General features: G+C 34.1%; 1 protein-coding gene across 1 annotated transcript in view; it reads right to left on the bottom strand.

Moving 5' to 3' along the window:
• ABCA5 (ATP binding cassette subfamily A member 5) overlaps positions 1-16,406 on the bottom strand; it is a 62,393-nt gene that overhangs the window by 33,429 nt on the left and 12,558 nt on the right. The window contains exons 4-13 of the mRNA XM_061175504.1: positions 14,456-14,617; positions 13,465-13,553; positions 11,701-11,930; positions 9,971-10,112; positions 8,457-8,645; positions 6,878-7,025; positions 4,065-4,233; positions 2,874-2,932; positions 1,552-1,662; positions 151-326 (exon numbers count right to left, since the gene is read on the bottom strand). Of these exons, the coding sequence (XP_061031487.1) occupies positions 151-326; positions 1,552-1,662; positions 2,874-2,932; positions 4,065-4,233; positions 6,878-7,025; positions 8,457-8,645; positions 9,971-10,112; positions 11,701-11,930; positions 13,465-13,553; positions 14,456-14,617 (1,475 nt within the window). The remainder of the gene's footprint in view (positions 1-150; positions 327-1,551; positions 1,663-2,873; positions 2,933-4,064; positions 4,234-6,877; positions 7,026-8,456; positions 8,646-9,970; positions 10,113-11,700; positions 11,931-13,464; positions 13,554-14,455; positions 14,618-16,406) is intronic.

Genomic DNA, 16,406 nt, shown 5'->3' with positions numbered 1-16,406 from the left:
AGTTCTAATTCTTTATAATGACTTTCTGTTTACTGGCTCAGAACAGGTTTTATATTTAGATTTTCAAGCATATTTTTATTACAGAAGTTATTGCACAAGGTTACTAATTTACAGCAAATAAAAGTAAAGATTTCTATATAAATAACGTACTTCTTGTATTACATTATTGGCTGGTATTCCTTTGATTGAAGCCAAAATGGATAAATTTTCTTCTACTGTCAAAACATCAAAGTGTATATCTAACTGTGGACAAATGCCAATCATTTTTCTTGCTTCAAACATTTCATCTATTTCTGAGACTCTGTGTCCATATACAGATGCAAACCCTAAAAGCAAAATATATGTATTTACATTAAATATATTAAGTATCAAAAAGTATTTATGTTTTAGTATATACTAATAATTTAGTTATTTGTATGTAATAGACATAAAATAAGAGTCAATATAAATTTGGAGGATACAACACACCCTCATTTCCATACTGGTGGAAATCACCATCATACTGGTGATTTGCTGCCACGTATATTCCAATCTCATTTTCCTTCATTTTCAGGGCATATTACAGAGTGGAAAGAGCAAAGAACCCTAAGTTTAATACTAAACAAAATTATCTATTGGTGCATTAACTAATATTCCAGGAACAATTTTCCCTCATTTCCAGGCATTATGCCACAGTACAGAGAACAAAGAACTTAAAATTTACCCCTAACCAGCTGTGTGGCCTTGAGAAAATCACTTAATCTAAATTCAAGCTTTTTTCTTCTATAAACTGAATACTAGTATATCCCCCTTTACTTAAGAACTATTAAACCAACGTGCTAATGTATGGAGAATCATTAACAAAAATAATAAATCCTTATATGAATGAAAGGTATTACAATTACCATCAAAGAGTGACACAGAGATAAGCAACAAAATCAAACTAATTTTAGAAGTTAAACTACATCTAAAAAGATGCAGAATCAATACACGGAAGTTTGGCCCTTTCTTAAATTAAAATATTTATTGTTCTGCCACTCTATTTGGTTACTGTGGAAAAATGGAGCTGCTGTACTGAATTCTCACCTACAAGGCAGTCACATGTAACAATTATACGTTTGAGGTATTGCTCTTACAAATCTATTTTAGGAGATTGTACTGACACTCGTCATTCTTTCCTTTTGAACTACTGTTGGATACTTAGAAGTCTTTATTTTCTCAACCAAAATGTCTATGGGCCTCATTTCATTTCCAATTAATTACTGATTTATCCTTCCTTGAAAATGAACAGTAAACAAAAACACAAGTAAAATATCTGATAAAATAGGTACAAAATTAGATCCTCTCTATTAAATATGACTGAATCACTTTTATTTTCTATTGAAGAAAAAACAAATGTGTGTAATCAAAAAAAAAAAGAAAAATATCTTTACAGACACAGAAGTTGATCCCAAATCAGTGACAAAAATCAATCGGTACATATCACAAGGATAAATAATTACCATGGTACCTTAGTTAATAACCCTAAAAAAACAAAGTGAGGGATTTTTCTCTTTAAGTCAAAAAACTCACCATCCGAAGGTGGGCACAGTCCGCAAAGAATATTCATCAACGTACTCTTTCCTGTTCCACTGTGGCCAAGTAACGCAGTAATCTGACCCTCATATATGTCAAAGGATAAACCTAGTTCAGGGAAAAAGGAGAAGTTTCAAATGTGATTTTTATTTCTGTTGAGCCATGTAAGATAATACACAATACTTGAGCAACCTTGAAAGAAGTCAATAAATTTAAAGACAGATTTAAAGTTACCAGCATATTTAATAACATAATATTTAATATTATAACACAATAATAATTCTTTGTTATAGTCAATGGTATGAACAATAAGAAAAATGATACAAAATAAGCTTTTTCTTTTTTTAATACACTAACAGATTTAGAGGGGGCACAAAACATGGCGGGGGGGATTTCTGTGTACCCCCTTTGGGGAACTTCCAAGGGAATTAAAACAAAAGGACAAACAAAAATTTGTTCCCAAGGGTATTTAGAGGCATGTTAAATCTACTGGCAAAAAACTAGAAATTAACCAATAGCTTGGAAAAGGCTAAGTAAATGCTTTAAAAGTTCAATTTAAACAGGAGTAAAGTAGAATGAATATCACCGGATGGATGTGTCAGTGTTTGAAAGGAGACAGCAGAAAGGGGGCTGAAAACCCAGCTTCAAATAACTATAACCCCTGATCTGATGAAGGTGATCTCAGGCTGATAGCATCCCAAGACCTGCAGGCCAGACGCAGCTTCAACTCCTGCCTGAGTGTTCAGCCTGCCAGCCCGCCCTACAGATTTCAGACTTGTCAAGCCCCACAGTCGTGTGAACCAATTCCTCAAAAATAATCTCCCCACTTCCCGCCCGCCCCTCCCCTCAGTGTTGTCACTCTCTGTGTATATGTGTGTATATATATTCTAACGATTCTGAAGAAACCTGACGGACACACTGCTAAACATGCCACAACTGTCAGGACAGCTCCCCACGACAAAGAACTATCAGGCCCAAAACGTCAATAGTGCCAAGGCTGCGAAACCCTGTGTTAGGGCAAAAGAAAAAAAAAAAAAAAAAAGGAAGTAACATGTATACACATGCTAATAATAAAATGAAAAAGGACACAGATTTGTTCAAAGAGTTGACTATTTTTCATCTTGATAGATATTACTTTTTTCTTTTACTACTTTGATGTTAAGTTTTATTATGACCATTAATCACATAAATAAGTGGAAGTATCCCTAAAGGAAAGAGAGAAAATTGTGGTAAAGAATTTAAATTTCCCACAAACTACGTACGTTGTTTTTCCATTTGTACTTTAATACTATGGACTGAACACTAGGAAAGCTACTTACTTCTCAAAGCCTCCACATTTTCACCTTTCTTTCTGTATGTCTTCTGAATAGCACTGATTCTGAAAAACACCATTTTCTACTTTGTAAGTATTTAAAGCAATCTATAAGTACGTGTTTCCATGTATAATGTTTTTAATCAAAGCTGTCATATTTAACGGGAATAATCATAAAGTATCTTCCTACTAAAACAATAAACCAAGGAAATCTGACAATGATAATAAAAGTATTTTAAAGAAACTACAAGAGAAAAGTATAGTATTCCTCTCCATTTTAAGTGTTATTCATTCATTTTTCAGGATAAGCCAACTTCTAAAAAGAAACAGAAACATTTGACTCAAGCAATTTATAGATTTATTTCACATTTGATTCTTTTCTGTTTGTAATTAATCAATACTTGTTTATCAGTTAAGGGAGATTAAAAACCAAGTGCTATTTCACATCAGCACTTGTCTATAAATGTGAAGTGATTCTCTCCTTCCACTTTAAATGTTTTACATAATTTTTGAAGGAATGAATGGTCTTGTTCACCAGTTTAAATTTTACTCTTAAGAAGGCAGACCGCCAGCCCACTGACTGCATCTTAAATATCTAACTCTCCCTTGCTTTTATACATTTTTCTTAAATTTAAAAAACACAAATTATACTCCACTTTTTCTTTCACTTTTATTTCTTTTCTCGGTCTCGTTATATTTTTAATTTGGTTTTGACTGAACTAGCAAGGAACAGTAATGAATTTCTTTCATTCTCAGAAATTAAGTTGATGTGACAAGTTAATTATGTCATAATTTCTAAGGGTCTATGAAATTAACAGGGCACAGTTTAGTGTGGTGTATATCTCAGACAATGTAGCCTGAATAAAAATAGAAAGTTAATGTTTATTCTGTTTTAATCTACATAATGAGGAAACTTTAAAATAGCTTAATTTTATAAATACTAGGTTTTATTACTTTCAAAAATTTCTATTCAAACATAAAATTTCAAACCTAGCAGCAACCTTATTCTAAATGGCTGCAAAGAAAATAAAAACTTAAAAGAGAATTAGCCCTTAATACTGTTTTTTAAAAAATCATGAAATGTGCACCAAATCTCCAAAGATACCATACTTACATGCATTATTTAAAAGATAGGATTTAAATGTGGCATGTCCCATGAGCAGTTCTTAGACCTAAACTGCCAAAGATTAAATCATACCTTATGGCTTCTTTTCCTATAAATTCTGAAGAAACAGGTTCAACAATTTCACTAAAACTAATATTCCCACTAACACTGCCCTCTGATAACTCCTTGTAATTTCTTTTGCTCTTTGACCAATATGATGGCTTCAAAAAATAAAACGATGATCTCCGTAAACCAAATTCTCCTGAAAAAAAAAAAAAACTGAGTTATCCTAACAAATTATTTCTGAAAACTAGTTATTAAATCATAAAGGCAGTCTGTGACACCTAAGACAATCTAGATCTAAAGTTTAGACATAAAATACTAAATCAATAGTGTGTGAAAAATAAAAGTTTTACTGACAAATAACTCTTGTCCATAAATAGTTTCAGAGTTGCTGAGAGTCTAGGGAACGTAAATGTAAGCAGAGTACATTTTCTGCCCTACAGAAACTTATATCATTATGAGTACATGTACATACTAAACGGCTAAAACACAACGTACAGCACGAGGCATGCCACGCACAGTGCTAATAAGAGTTCAGAAGAGGAAAAGTTTACATCTGGATAGTCTGAAGGCTTGAATGAGTATCATCTTAGTCTTTGAAAACAGACAGTATTCAGAAAAGTTGATATCGTTCGTAAAGAAGACTTTTGAATGAGTATCATCTTAGTCTTTGAAAACAAACAGTATTCAGAAAAGTTGATATCGTTCATAAAGAAGACTTTTTAGAACTAGGAGAATAACACAGCCACCAGGACCGACATAGGAGACTTAGATCTGACTGCCCACACGGCATGCATGTATTTTCTCCCTTTCTCCCCAAGGAACCGACACTCCCCGTCCTTTCTAACATCCACTCCTCCTCTAGATGACTGCATGTTTCAAAGGGATCTGATCCCAACTACAGAGAGAGCCCAGTGGACCTAATGAGCCCCTGGCAGGCTCTGGTGACTGCTACCACTCCAGCCACAAGCAGGTGCCAACCAGACAGGAGCAAAGGGTTTACTGGGGGAAAGGCTCCCTCTCCCTCTCCTTCTCCCTCTCCCTCTGGACGGGAACAAAGAAGCATAACGCCGTGCAGCCATGAGGAGAGCCAACCTGCCAGCCTGAGACAAAGAGGCAAGAACACGGAGAAAGTGGGCCCTGATGACACAGCTGAGCAAGTCCAGCTGGCCTGGAGTCCATCCTATCTCTGGACTTTAAATAAAACGCTTGATTTCCTTCTTGTTTAAGACAATTAAAGAGGTTCTCTGTTATGGGTAGCTAAAAATAATGTAACGGATACACTGCAGATGTGTTTAAATAGATAAATAGGACCGTGTGGATGGACGTAAAATACAGTACAGAGGGGGACAGTGGTTAAGAAGTGACTAAATACATGAAAGCAGGTGTGGAGGAAATCAACATATAACACGTCTCTCCTTCGTTCACCAGGCTGTGCCCGCCCGGCAAGGTGTCTGAGCAGGTGACTAGCCTGATTAGAGGGAATGGCGAGGCTCTTAGACAGCCGCGAGGGAGGCAGCTAAAGGGAAGCTGCCACACGGTCTAGCCTAGCAGAGCCCACCGTGCCTTCCTGCAACGACAGAAACGTCCCCACCTGTGCTCCGCAGCGTGCTGACTAACAGCCAGGCACGGCTACCAAGCCCTTGGCATGTGGCCTGCGCTACTGAGAAGGAACTGTTAGTTTATTTAGTTCTAAGTAATCCAAGTTTTAAAAGCCACACGCGTCTTTCCATATAAGACTGCAGGTCTAGCACACAGACAAAATGAATGAGGAACTCAGGGGAAAAAGAAAAGGGGGTGTTGGTTATTTAGTAATATTTTGAATCTGCACAAGTTTGCTATAGGTACAGCATAAGGGATGCGGGGAATGGGAGGAGTTACCAGATTACCCCATGGGGTTGGACCTTATAGGGTAAAATAACAAAACACTGTAGCCAAAAAGATGGACGTGGGGAAGCACTGAGTTAAGAAGTTCAATTAGGGACTTAAGGCTTTCAAAGCAAACTGATCTCTTTTCACCCACAATCTCCTTACATTCACTAGCAGTTAATGCATAAGGTACAAAATATACTTATTTAAAACTAAATTAAAAGTTGTAAGCCTGGAGATTCAGCTACTCCACCACGGAAGAAAAAGAAGACAGTGGTTGAACCTTCAGCAAAGGAAATAGAGAATGTAGTAGAGATCCCACATAAACCGCAAAAAGATGAAGATCTGACACAGGATTATGAACAGTGGAAAAGGAAAATTTTGGAAAATGCTGCCAAAGCATAAAAGGCTACAACAGAGTGATTTCAGCTTCCAGACTACCTGTACTGCAAACCAGCAGTGCACCTGCCACCTCAAGGAAGATGTGAGGGCTTTGGAAATTTGTTTGAACTTTTATAACAAGGATCCTATCCTTAATAGCAAAGAAACCAGCATTGGGGCTGAGCAGGGTGGCTCTCACATGGGCAGCAAATTCATTAGATTAGCCACAGTGCCTGGTTGGCTCAGCCTTGGCTCCCCACAGGTCTGCACTCTCCTACAAAATGTCATTGAAGCTATTTTGCTCTCTTGTTTTGTTTTAAGCAAAAGACAGTCTCCTGTCCTATCCAGAATATGAAATTCAAGCTGAATGGAGTCTAAAGATTTTACTTAAGTTTTTGTGTTAATCTCTTGGTTTGACTAAATCAATATATAGTACAACCTAAGTTAATAAATATTATTTTTATATGCAAAAAAAAAAAAGTTGTAACAGTGAATACGACTTAGTTAGAAAAAAAAATTTTAATTAAGTTAACCTTATGTGGGCAAAGAAACCTAAATATCTTTACTGTAAAATCCAATAACTACCTGCATACCTGGAATGACTTGATCAAGATAGACAGCCAGAAGGACATAGAATATGCTGTTAAGGGCCAGCATGATAATAGTAATAATTAGAGGATATGGCCCTTCAGTCAAATTGGAAAATAAAGCACCTTCATTAAAATCTTCTAAATGCATGACCTGAAAAACAGAAACACCAACTTTATTATATAAAAATGATAAAATATTTTACCATTTTATAAAATAGCTAACACTATTTAGAGTTTCTCATAATATCCAGAGTCAGTAAACTGGGCCTTTTAACAGATTAAACAGTCTACCAAATTAGTAACATGAATTTATAAAGAAAACAATAAACTCGACCAAACCATGAGTTTATTACAGCAACCCCTTTCAACCATGTTTTCAATGCTGTCCTTCTAAAACTAGTATACATCTATTCTTGGGGCATGTACAATAATTCTAATGCTATGATTATCAAATGAAATAAAAACTAATGCAAACAAAAGGGTTATGGTCCACAGAGAAGTCAGACAAATTAAGTATTAGAGGATAAACTTATGGTCAGCACCTTTCAACACTGAAAAGGGAGAAGGTGCTATAATTAATTAACACAGCTATTAAATTATTCGTAGTAGATACATGTGATAGAGCAGACGGAAAGCAACAGAGACTGAGGCCTTGTTTAGGTCTCAGCCCTGCCATCAAGTAAGTAAACTTTAATTATGCTGTTCTGGATTTCAGTCTCCTCACCTGTGAAATGAAGGTGAATTAAATGGCATTCAAAGTCCCTCCCACTCAACAAAAACCTATGAATCTATAATTCTCCTTCCTAAGGAGACTCAGGGGACTCTCAAAACATGTAATAACAGCTCTTGGGTCTCAAATAATTAAAATTCGTTTAACTCAATATTCATAAACAAGCAAAGTCTCACAAATCAGAAGTCTATCCAGCCAACATGAATAATCTCTTGTATTAAGTAATTACATTTTTTTCTTTACCCATTAACCAAATTTGTGTTCGAATACATAAAGCAGTTTCTTATAAGAATTTTCCCCTTAGAAGCAGAGTGCCCCGTAAAGACTAATAAAAATCAAATTTATAAATCTAAATACTATTTAGGTAAAGATAATCTCATGAATGCTGGACCTGTAAAATCCACAAGGTACTACTTTCACTACTACAGTCAAGAAAAATTTGTTCTGCTTCACACACAATTTTCTCCCAGGCGCACATGTGAGATAAATTTACAATAGGGAGCGATAAAACCAGGCCACAGAGCAATCTAGATTACCTGACGCATAAACCAATGACTTCTAACAAACTGAGTTACTGCAGTGAAGCAGATTATTGAGATACACTAAAGTGAAAAGTGGAGAACTTATTTGTAAACAGGTCATATAAATAAAAAACTTCAAAAATGGAGAAAATATAAATGAAACCAATACAAAATGTACTCCAATATTCAAATATCATTCCTTTTTCATGTTGAAAATTTTAAATAATTTTTTTTGCAAACTAAGGGCAGTATTCATGGTAGTATAATATGCTGCATGGAAGTGGAGAGAAAAGAAAATATTTAGTGAAAGCAAGATATGTATATTACCTACCTGTGCAATACCAATCAAAAAAGTACACTGACAGAAGGGACTTAAAAGCCACACTAAAGATTTGGGAAAACTTTCCATGAGGACTATCAAAAGGCCAACAAATCCAAAAGCCACAGTGACTAAAAATTCAACTATTCCCACATGTTTTGATTTTTTAAAAAGAGGTGTCAGCATTAAAGCAAAAAATACCTGTAAGATATAAATATTAAGGTTAAAGCATTGTTCATATACACTGGTATGAAAACAAAATTAAATTTTCCTTGTGAAAGAACAAGTTATTTTCATTAGAAAATACATTCATTAAAATACAATTAATTTCTAAAGGCCATGGTGAGATATTTAATTTTCATACAAATAGTGCTCTACATTAAAAATTTAAACCGACAAATATTAAAAACTGCATTTTATCTATGTAATAGGCAAACATGATCACCTCAGCACTGTAGAAACCATAAACCACCGTGTGTTTCTGCAGTTAGATACAGACAAATATGATCAAAACAGTATGTCAACAAGGTTTTACACAGAGCCCATCTTTTCAACTTCACGTGTTGACAAGAAACAGAGCCAGTTAAAAACCAGGCAATTATACAGAGGAGGATATCAGTTATTTGTAAGTTATCATGTTAAAGAGCAGGAATGGGACTTCCCTGGTGGCGCAGTGGTTAAGAATCCGCCTGCCAATCCAGGGGACATGGGTTCGGGCCCTGGTCCAGGAAGATCCCACATGCCGCGGAACAGCTAAGCCCGTGCGCCACAACTACTGAGCCTGTGCTCCAGAGCCCACACACCACAGCTACTGAAGCCCGCGCACCTAGAGCCCGTGCTCTGCAACAAGAGAAGCAACCGCAGTGAGAAGCCTGCGCACCACAACGAAGAGTAGCCCCCGCTTGCCGCAACTAGAGAAAGCCCATGCGCAGCAACGAAGACCCAACGCAGCCAAAAATAAATAAATGTTAAAAAAAAAGAGCAGGGGTGATAGTCAAAATATTTAACAACGGATACAGCATGGGCACATACGCCAATCAGAATGGAAACTGGGACCACTTAAAACAAAAGCTTGTCATGAACATCCAACATTCAACCAAACTACCGAATGGAAATCAACACTGTCAAAGAGCTACACTTACAAACATATATCTTTACACGACATCATCCTGTAACATAAATTAACTTGAAACAGTCAGGATCTCATAAAAACAAAGGAATAAAAAGTCTAGTACCAGACAATCTTAATGGTGTATAATAAGCACAATTAAATGAAGACAGTGAAAGACAGACACAGAGGAACTGTATGTGGAATACATCATATGAAAACAAGTTAAATTTAAACTTGAGAATATTCTGTAACTTTTCTAAAAATATGGAGGCACAATGATACAACTCATGTATCAGTAGCCTAGTAACAATCTTGTCTTTCATGGGAAATCGACTGTAAGTAAACCAAACAGTAAGACTTTATTAATCAAATATTTTGACAGTTCTTTATTCCCATTTCAAATGCAAGTACTTACAGATGATAAGCCATACAGGAAAAAAAGTAGAAATATCACAAAGCAGCTACTTTGAGGGAATAAGGAAGAAGCTGTTGCAATGACTGCCATGAGAAGGGACATGAGGAAAATCAAACTTGTATACAGAAGGACCCAGGAGAGCCTGCAATGGGAACACAGATACATTTATGGCTAAAGACATAGGCTTTAACAATTAAAAAAATAGAAAAAACATTTTAAACAAAACTTCAGCTTTATTTTAGCCATTTTATTCTTAAAATTAAGCCAATCTCTTCATTTCTTTGTATGCTCATCTATTGAAAATTAAAGCTCTCATACGTAATTAAAAATACAGTATTGGTTAAGTTGTCGGTAAAAGTATCATCTGATACAGAGATAAAATGGTGACTATCTTTCTAAGAGTCAAAAAAAAAACTGTACAGATTTATAGCAATTCATGATTAAATCTAAAACCCTCAAAAGTTCAACAATGCACAATACTTCTGATTTTCTTAAAATACGAAAGAGTTTAATGACTGACAATTTTCTTTATGGTACATGCGACAAACTGATGGCTTTTGGTACTTTAGACAGTAGAGGTTACCTTGCTAATCGACAACATAATTACTACAGGAACACAATGTGAGATCAGGAAGATTAACAATGGATTCACTACAGGACTCAAAATTTCTCCTCAAAATCAGAGCTCAGTGAAATCACCACAGTATTTAGTTTCATTTTATTTTCATTTTTCAAGTTAGCAGATAATTTAATGTATGCTATCATAAAATCACCAAAATAGGGCTAAAAGATATCTGAACTACCAAAACTAAAACCATTACTTTACAGAGGCAAAACTGAGGCACTGAGAAGCTGATTTGCCTACATTCTCCCAGCTACTGTTTCCTCACAGAATACTTTAATAACCAATGCATCTCAAAAACCAATCACTAGTAAAAGGACAGGAGAAAAAAAATGAGCAAAGATGCTACGTCATACAGAATGACCCCATTATGTAAAGTGTTTTAACTGTTGCACTGAGCTAAATGGAATAAAATGGTCTACAATAACAACTCACATGCAACAGTATTAACTTTCCCCCCCAAAATGAGGTCAAAATAATGTTGTTATTACATAATGGAAAAAGTAAGAAAAATACACTTAGAATTATTTATAAAAATGCATGCCTCTATAAAATTATCATTGTATAAAAATGCTAATGTGCTCATTTGTGAACTTTTTTCATTTGTTTCTCTAGAAATTATTTGCATATTATCATCTTAAAAAATTCACAAAAATAACTTTTTCCAGGGGAAAGAAAGCCCATATACTACATACACAAACTTCTGTCATTTTGATTACATTTTAATAACATGTATATGCTACGACACCTGAGGAGGAGTGTAACAGGCAATTAATTTCTAACTTTCCAAAATCTCCTATTTTCTATACACTGAAATATACACTGAAATACATGGAGCACGCCTCATCAATTCAAACAAAATATGAAATAAAATTTAAGTATATAATATCCACATGAGCTTTCCAAAGCTCACCTCCCTTATGTTAAAACAAGCCAATCAATTGCTGAAGCATTTTGATTGGTCTCATACTCCAAGACAAAGGCAATAACTGTGAGAAAACAGGATCAGACCTCATCAAGTCAGGTGAACAACGAAATTACAATTCTGAAGATTTGTATACTTATACGATTATTAATCACACTGAATAACAAAGTTTTAATAACACACCAAAAGGCAGTGTCATGCAGTCCCATTATCTTTAAAAACTCTTTTAACTTCTTCTCTTTTTCCGCTACGATATGAATTGCCAAAAAGTATCCAAAAGGTGAAAATGCTATAACTAGGTATATTAAAATTACTCCTCGGGGAAAGGTATCTATTTCCACAACAGCAGTTTCTCCCATAAGGACAGCCTTAGTTGGCTCCAGCTCCTTCCAAAAAGAAACATTGGTCTTCAACTGTAATTAGAAAACGTAAATACATTCAATTAATTTAGTTCTGATAGTAGCCCCTAAAATAATGTGACAGTTATACCCCCAAATTTAATCAATAACCTCGTACAAATACCATCCTCAAAAAGCTACACACCAGAAATGAAGTGATTGACCCCAGCATCATGATACGTATAGAAAACTGCTTTTACTCATTCTGGAAGCATGTCATAAAGTTTAAAGTCTGAAGTTGGGAAGTATATAAATTTTTATTAAATAATTTGTCAAAGAAAATAAAACTGCACAATTATCATCTTTAGCTGACAAGTATATGCATCTTAATAAAAACATGCATTTATAAAATTGAGGAATTAAGGAATGATTACTAGTACTATGAAAGAATGACTCTTTTTAAAATGTTCTTGTAGATAGTAAGTCCTTCTATTGTTTTAAAATCTATATATGCAGCACGCATATAGACAGAATAATAAAACTAGTTATGCCATACGATACACTTCTACTTAACATTCAAATGAATGGCTAAAATGAGATCTGCTCTACCTGTTCATCCAGTATGGTCTGGGTTGTGGACGGCTAAGGTCTTTGGCCAAAACACAAATAAGTACTTTAACACTGTCAATGTGATATGCCCTATATTTCACTGTCATTACCTTAATCTTCTGTGTTACTGAATACTGTACCTACAATACATTTATACCATGTTGTGAGAGTTTATAAGACAATTCTATATATATCATCTCATATGGTTCTAACAACAACGCAGTCAAGTAAAGCATTATTTTTGTAGTCATTTTACTACACAGCAGTCTAACAACTAACAGAGACAGGTCTCCTATTCAAGGTCTCCTGTTCATTTCTGCTAAAATGTGAAACACTGGATCAGGTCTAAGCATGTCTTTAGAACGTAAATGCAACATTTATACACAATCTCAGTGGCAGTACAGTATTAAAATACAGAACTGGGACCCAAAAGTGATCTGAATTAGCTTTGCCACTAATTAACTGAGTTTTGGAAAGTCACTTATAACCTTCCTGTGCTTCAGGTGCACATATAAAATGCAGACAATAACAGCACCCTTTCACACAGGGGTGTTAAAGATTAAACGGGTTGAATCTTAGTACATAACTTAGAAATAACGTTTGGCAAACAAGTGATAAATGTTTGTTAAATAAGAAATAAAATCTACCACTGTGATTAAGATAAAGATACTCACCTTCCTTAAACTAAGTTATTCTTATTCAAGGGAAAAAGTCTGCAAATGTAGACCTTTCATAAATATGATCTACAGTCAACACAGATATGATAATACTGGTATACAGAATGCTGAATCACATGCTTAGAAACCATCAAATAAGGTGGGTTTCAAAAAAATTAAATCAGAAAATATGACTTCTCCCTTATCTTTTTCCATAAAGGAGTTGTATTAAGTTATGTATTTTGTACATTTGACAGCAGTCAAATGAAATCCTGTGGTAAAGACTTAGGGGATGATTGGTAAAATACAGTTTGACTCTATTTTTCTTCCTTTTTCATATTTACCTGTATAATGGCAGCATCTATCGAGGCCTGTAAAACCGTGAACCCTGAGGACCAGTACTGAACAGCCTCACATGATTTTGAACAGCCAGCTATGGAGAAAAAAATGTGAGACATAAGATTCTGCAATATACAAGTGTCTTCTTTAAAGGCAGCACATATGGGGTTACCAAAGTAACATAATTAATCAATTTCTACAGGACCAAAGAAAATAAGCAATGGCCCTCCAAAGGCAAACAAAGTCTATCACGTTTCTTATTGTTTACTTCAAATTTTTGAAATTAAAGAGTTACATGTGTTAGGATACTGAATCGTAAATGAATACAAATGGAAAGAAAGAAATTAATGGTAAACATAGTTATTTAAAATAAGTCAGTTTTCTGTTTTAAGGCAAGCCATTCTACAATGACTTATCAGCTTTAAAGACCTTCCAGATGCAAGGACAAGTCCAGGTGAACAGCACAGAAAAAAAGAAAAATTCTATAAGGGCTTTGCAGAATCAAGTCACAAATACAGTACTTAACAGTGACTTTAACATTAGTCAATAAATGTTTGTGGTTGGTAATTATCTTTTCAGAGGTTTAGGCACTGAAGGCTGTTTTCCACGTTTCCAACATAAAACTAATAAAGTTTATTGGTGGAAGACCTTGAGATTTTAAAGGTATGTGCCATACCACATATGAAAACAATTACATGGAGAAAAGAACAGACTTAGAATGTCATATATTTCAAGATAAAATTTTGTTTTGTTACTGTAAACAATATAAATGTATTAAAATTAAAGTGGATGTTACATAAATTATACTTCATATTATATATACAGAAGTAGATAGATAAATATACACATATTTTTATGCTACAGTTGACAGTCTTCTTATCTGAATAACTATTATTTAAAATGCCAATGGTGGACACCATCAAATTTTGCATATGAACTAAGAGCAGCAAAAATGGGAATTTAATTCATTTTCATTGATTATTTAGGGCCATTTACCTCTTGAATCCATATAAACAGAAGATACTGGAATCATATCAGGAAAAAAACGGAGTTCATAGGACATGAAGTCTTTGAAAACCACACCTACAAAGTTGCTGGACTTAGAAAGACTGGATGCTAGCAATTCTTTTTCACTTGTATATTCTTCAATAATTATGACTATAAAATATTATAACAATTTAGTTAGCTCACAAATTTGAATAGTTTATTGTAATACAATACACCAAATTTAACATTATATTTGATGAATGTAATATTTTATAAGCACTTGTTTGATGCTCTAACTTCTTAGAAAATGAATACAGCTCTTCTAAAAAAAAACTAAATAATGAATATTAAAATAGTGCAATTTTACAGACACTATTTCTTAGCTGTCATTTGATTACATAAATTATGCATGTGTCATGTAACACATAAGTTATTAACATAATAAAATAGATCATATACTTTATATGCAATATATGTAGTTCACTTATCTATCTCAAAGTAAAACCATACAAATAACTCCTTGATAAATGAATGGATATTTTATTTTCAAATATTCCTTCTTATGAAGAAAATTCCATAATCCTTCCTCAGAAACTAAATATGTATTTTAGTAACTATGACACATTCTTCTTTGAATAAAAATTGCCATTTAAACCCAATACTGCTTGTTCCTTTCTTAGAAGATACATGAAAAAATACTGTAATCATCGTTCAGCTCTTTTCACATCAATAATCTTAATTTTTAAACATTTTCTTGAAGTTTTATTTACAAGCAAGCAGTCTTCACTACAGGAGGTTCAGAACATGTCATGAAATGGGAAAAAAAACCGTAGGCTCAGTACTTAACTTTACTACTTATTAGCTGTGTGAGGACAGGTAAGCAATTTAACTTCCGGAACTTTAGTATCCTCACCCACAATACCTAGCTGATCCCAAGGGTCTGTTAAGATCAAATGTAGTTACAGACATGAAAATGCTTTGTAAATTATACAGTATTACTTAAATGTTAATTCTCATGATTTTCCAGACCTAGAAGGTGTACATGGAGCTCCAGGATTGATCTGAAGAAAGAGGGTGTTAATTCAACATCCTACCAGTTAAGTTACCATGTATGTATGTACAGTCTCACGTTCAGAGTTCTGCCATTAAAAAGACAGAACTTTAAAAAAAAAAAATCTACATACATTTCTACTGTTCTGGCATCTAAGTTAATACACACTGACTTGGATTTCGTTAGCGTATATACTTTTGTCCTACTCAGAATTACCAACGAATTTCATTCTCAACATTTCTGATGAGTTCTTCTTAGCTGACATGCTAAATTCTTACGGCTATCATGCTGCTTATGCTTAATATGACAAACCAACAAATATATTCTATACTAGTAAGATAAAAATATTAAATAGTGATACACCAGAAAGAAATCACTGGGGAAAAAGCTATTTGGCTCATGGTTGTATAAACAACTTCTATTCAGTGACACATTATCCAATAATGTGTGACACACACTAGAAGTCAATTACAACTAACAATCCTATATGATGGAAGATAACAGGTTATTTTCTTATTTTCTACAATTCAGCATTTCATTAAATCAATTATCCTGGCATCAGCATTACTGTCTTTACCATGTGTTTCTAGTTTCTTAATAGTTACGTGAGTCAGAATCAAAATGAAATATTCCTTCAAATCTTTTATACTATACAAATATGTTTATTTTATAAATGGTCTATGAATTAAATATAAAATATTAAAACATAAAATATGCTTCCTATTACCAAGACTACAAATTAAAGTTTCACAAGAATCATAAGGCAGCAGAATTAAATGATGTTAGGATTTCTATAAAACTATGTTTTGGTGAAAGGACATATATCTAAATGTTAAGAATGGTATTTACTCAATAAAGCAAACAGCAAAATACTGAAGAGGCTTTCTGTAAGAGACAGAATACACATGT

Source organism: Eubalaena glacialis, chromosome 19, assembly GCF_028564815.1.
Source record: "Eubalaena glacialis isolate mEubGla1 chromosome 19, mEubGla1.1.hap2.+ XY, whole genome shotgun sequence".
NCBI lineage: Eukaryota > Metazoa > Chordata > Mammalia > Artiodactyla > Balaenidae > Eubalaena > Eubalaena glacialis.
This window is presented reverse-complemented; position numbering and strand designations above follow the sequence as displayed.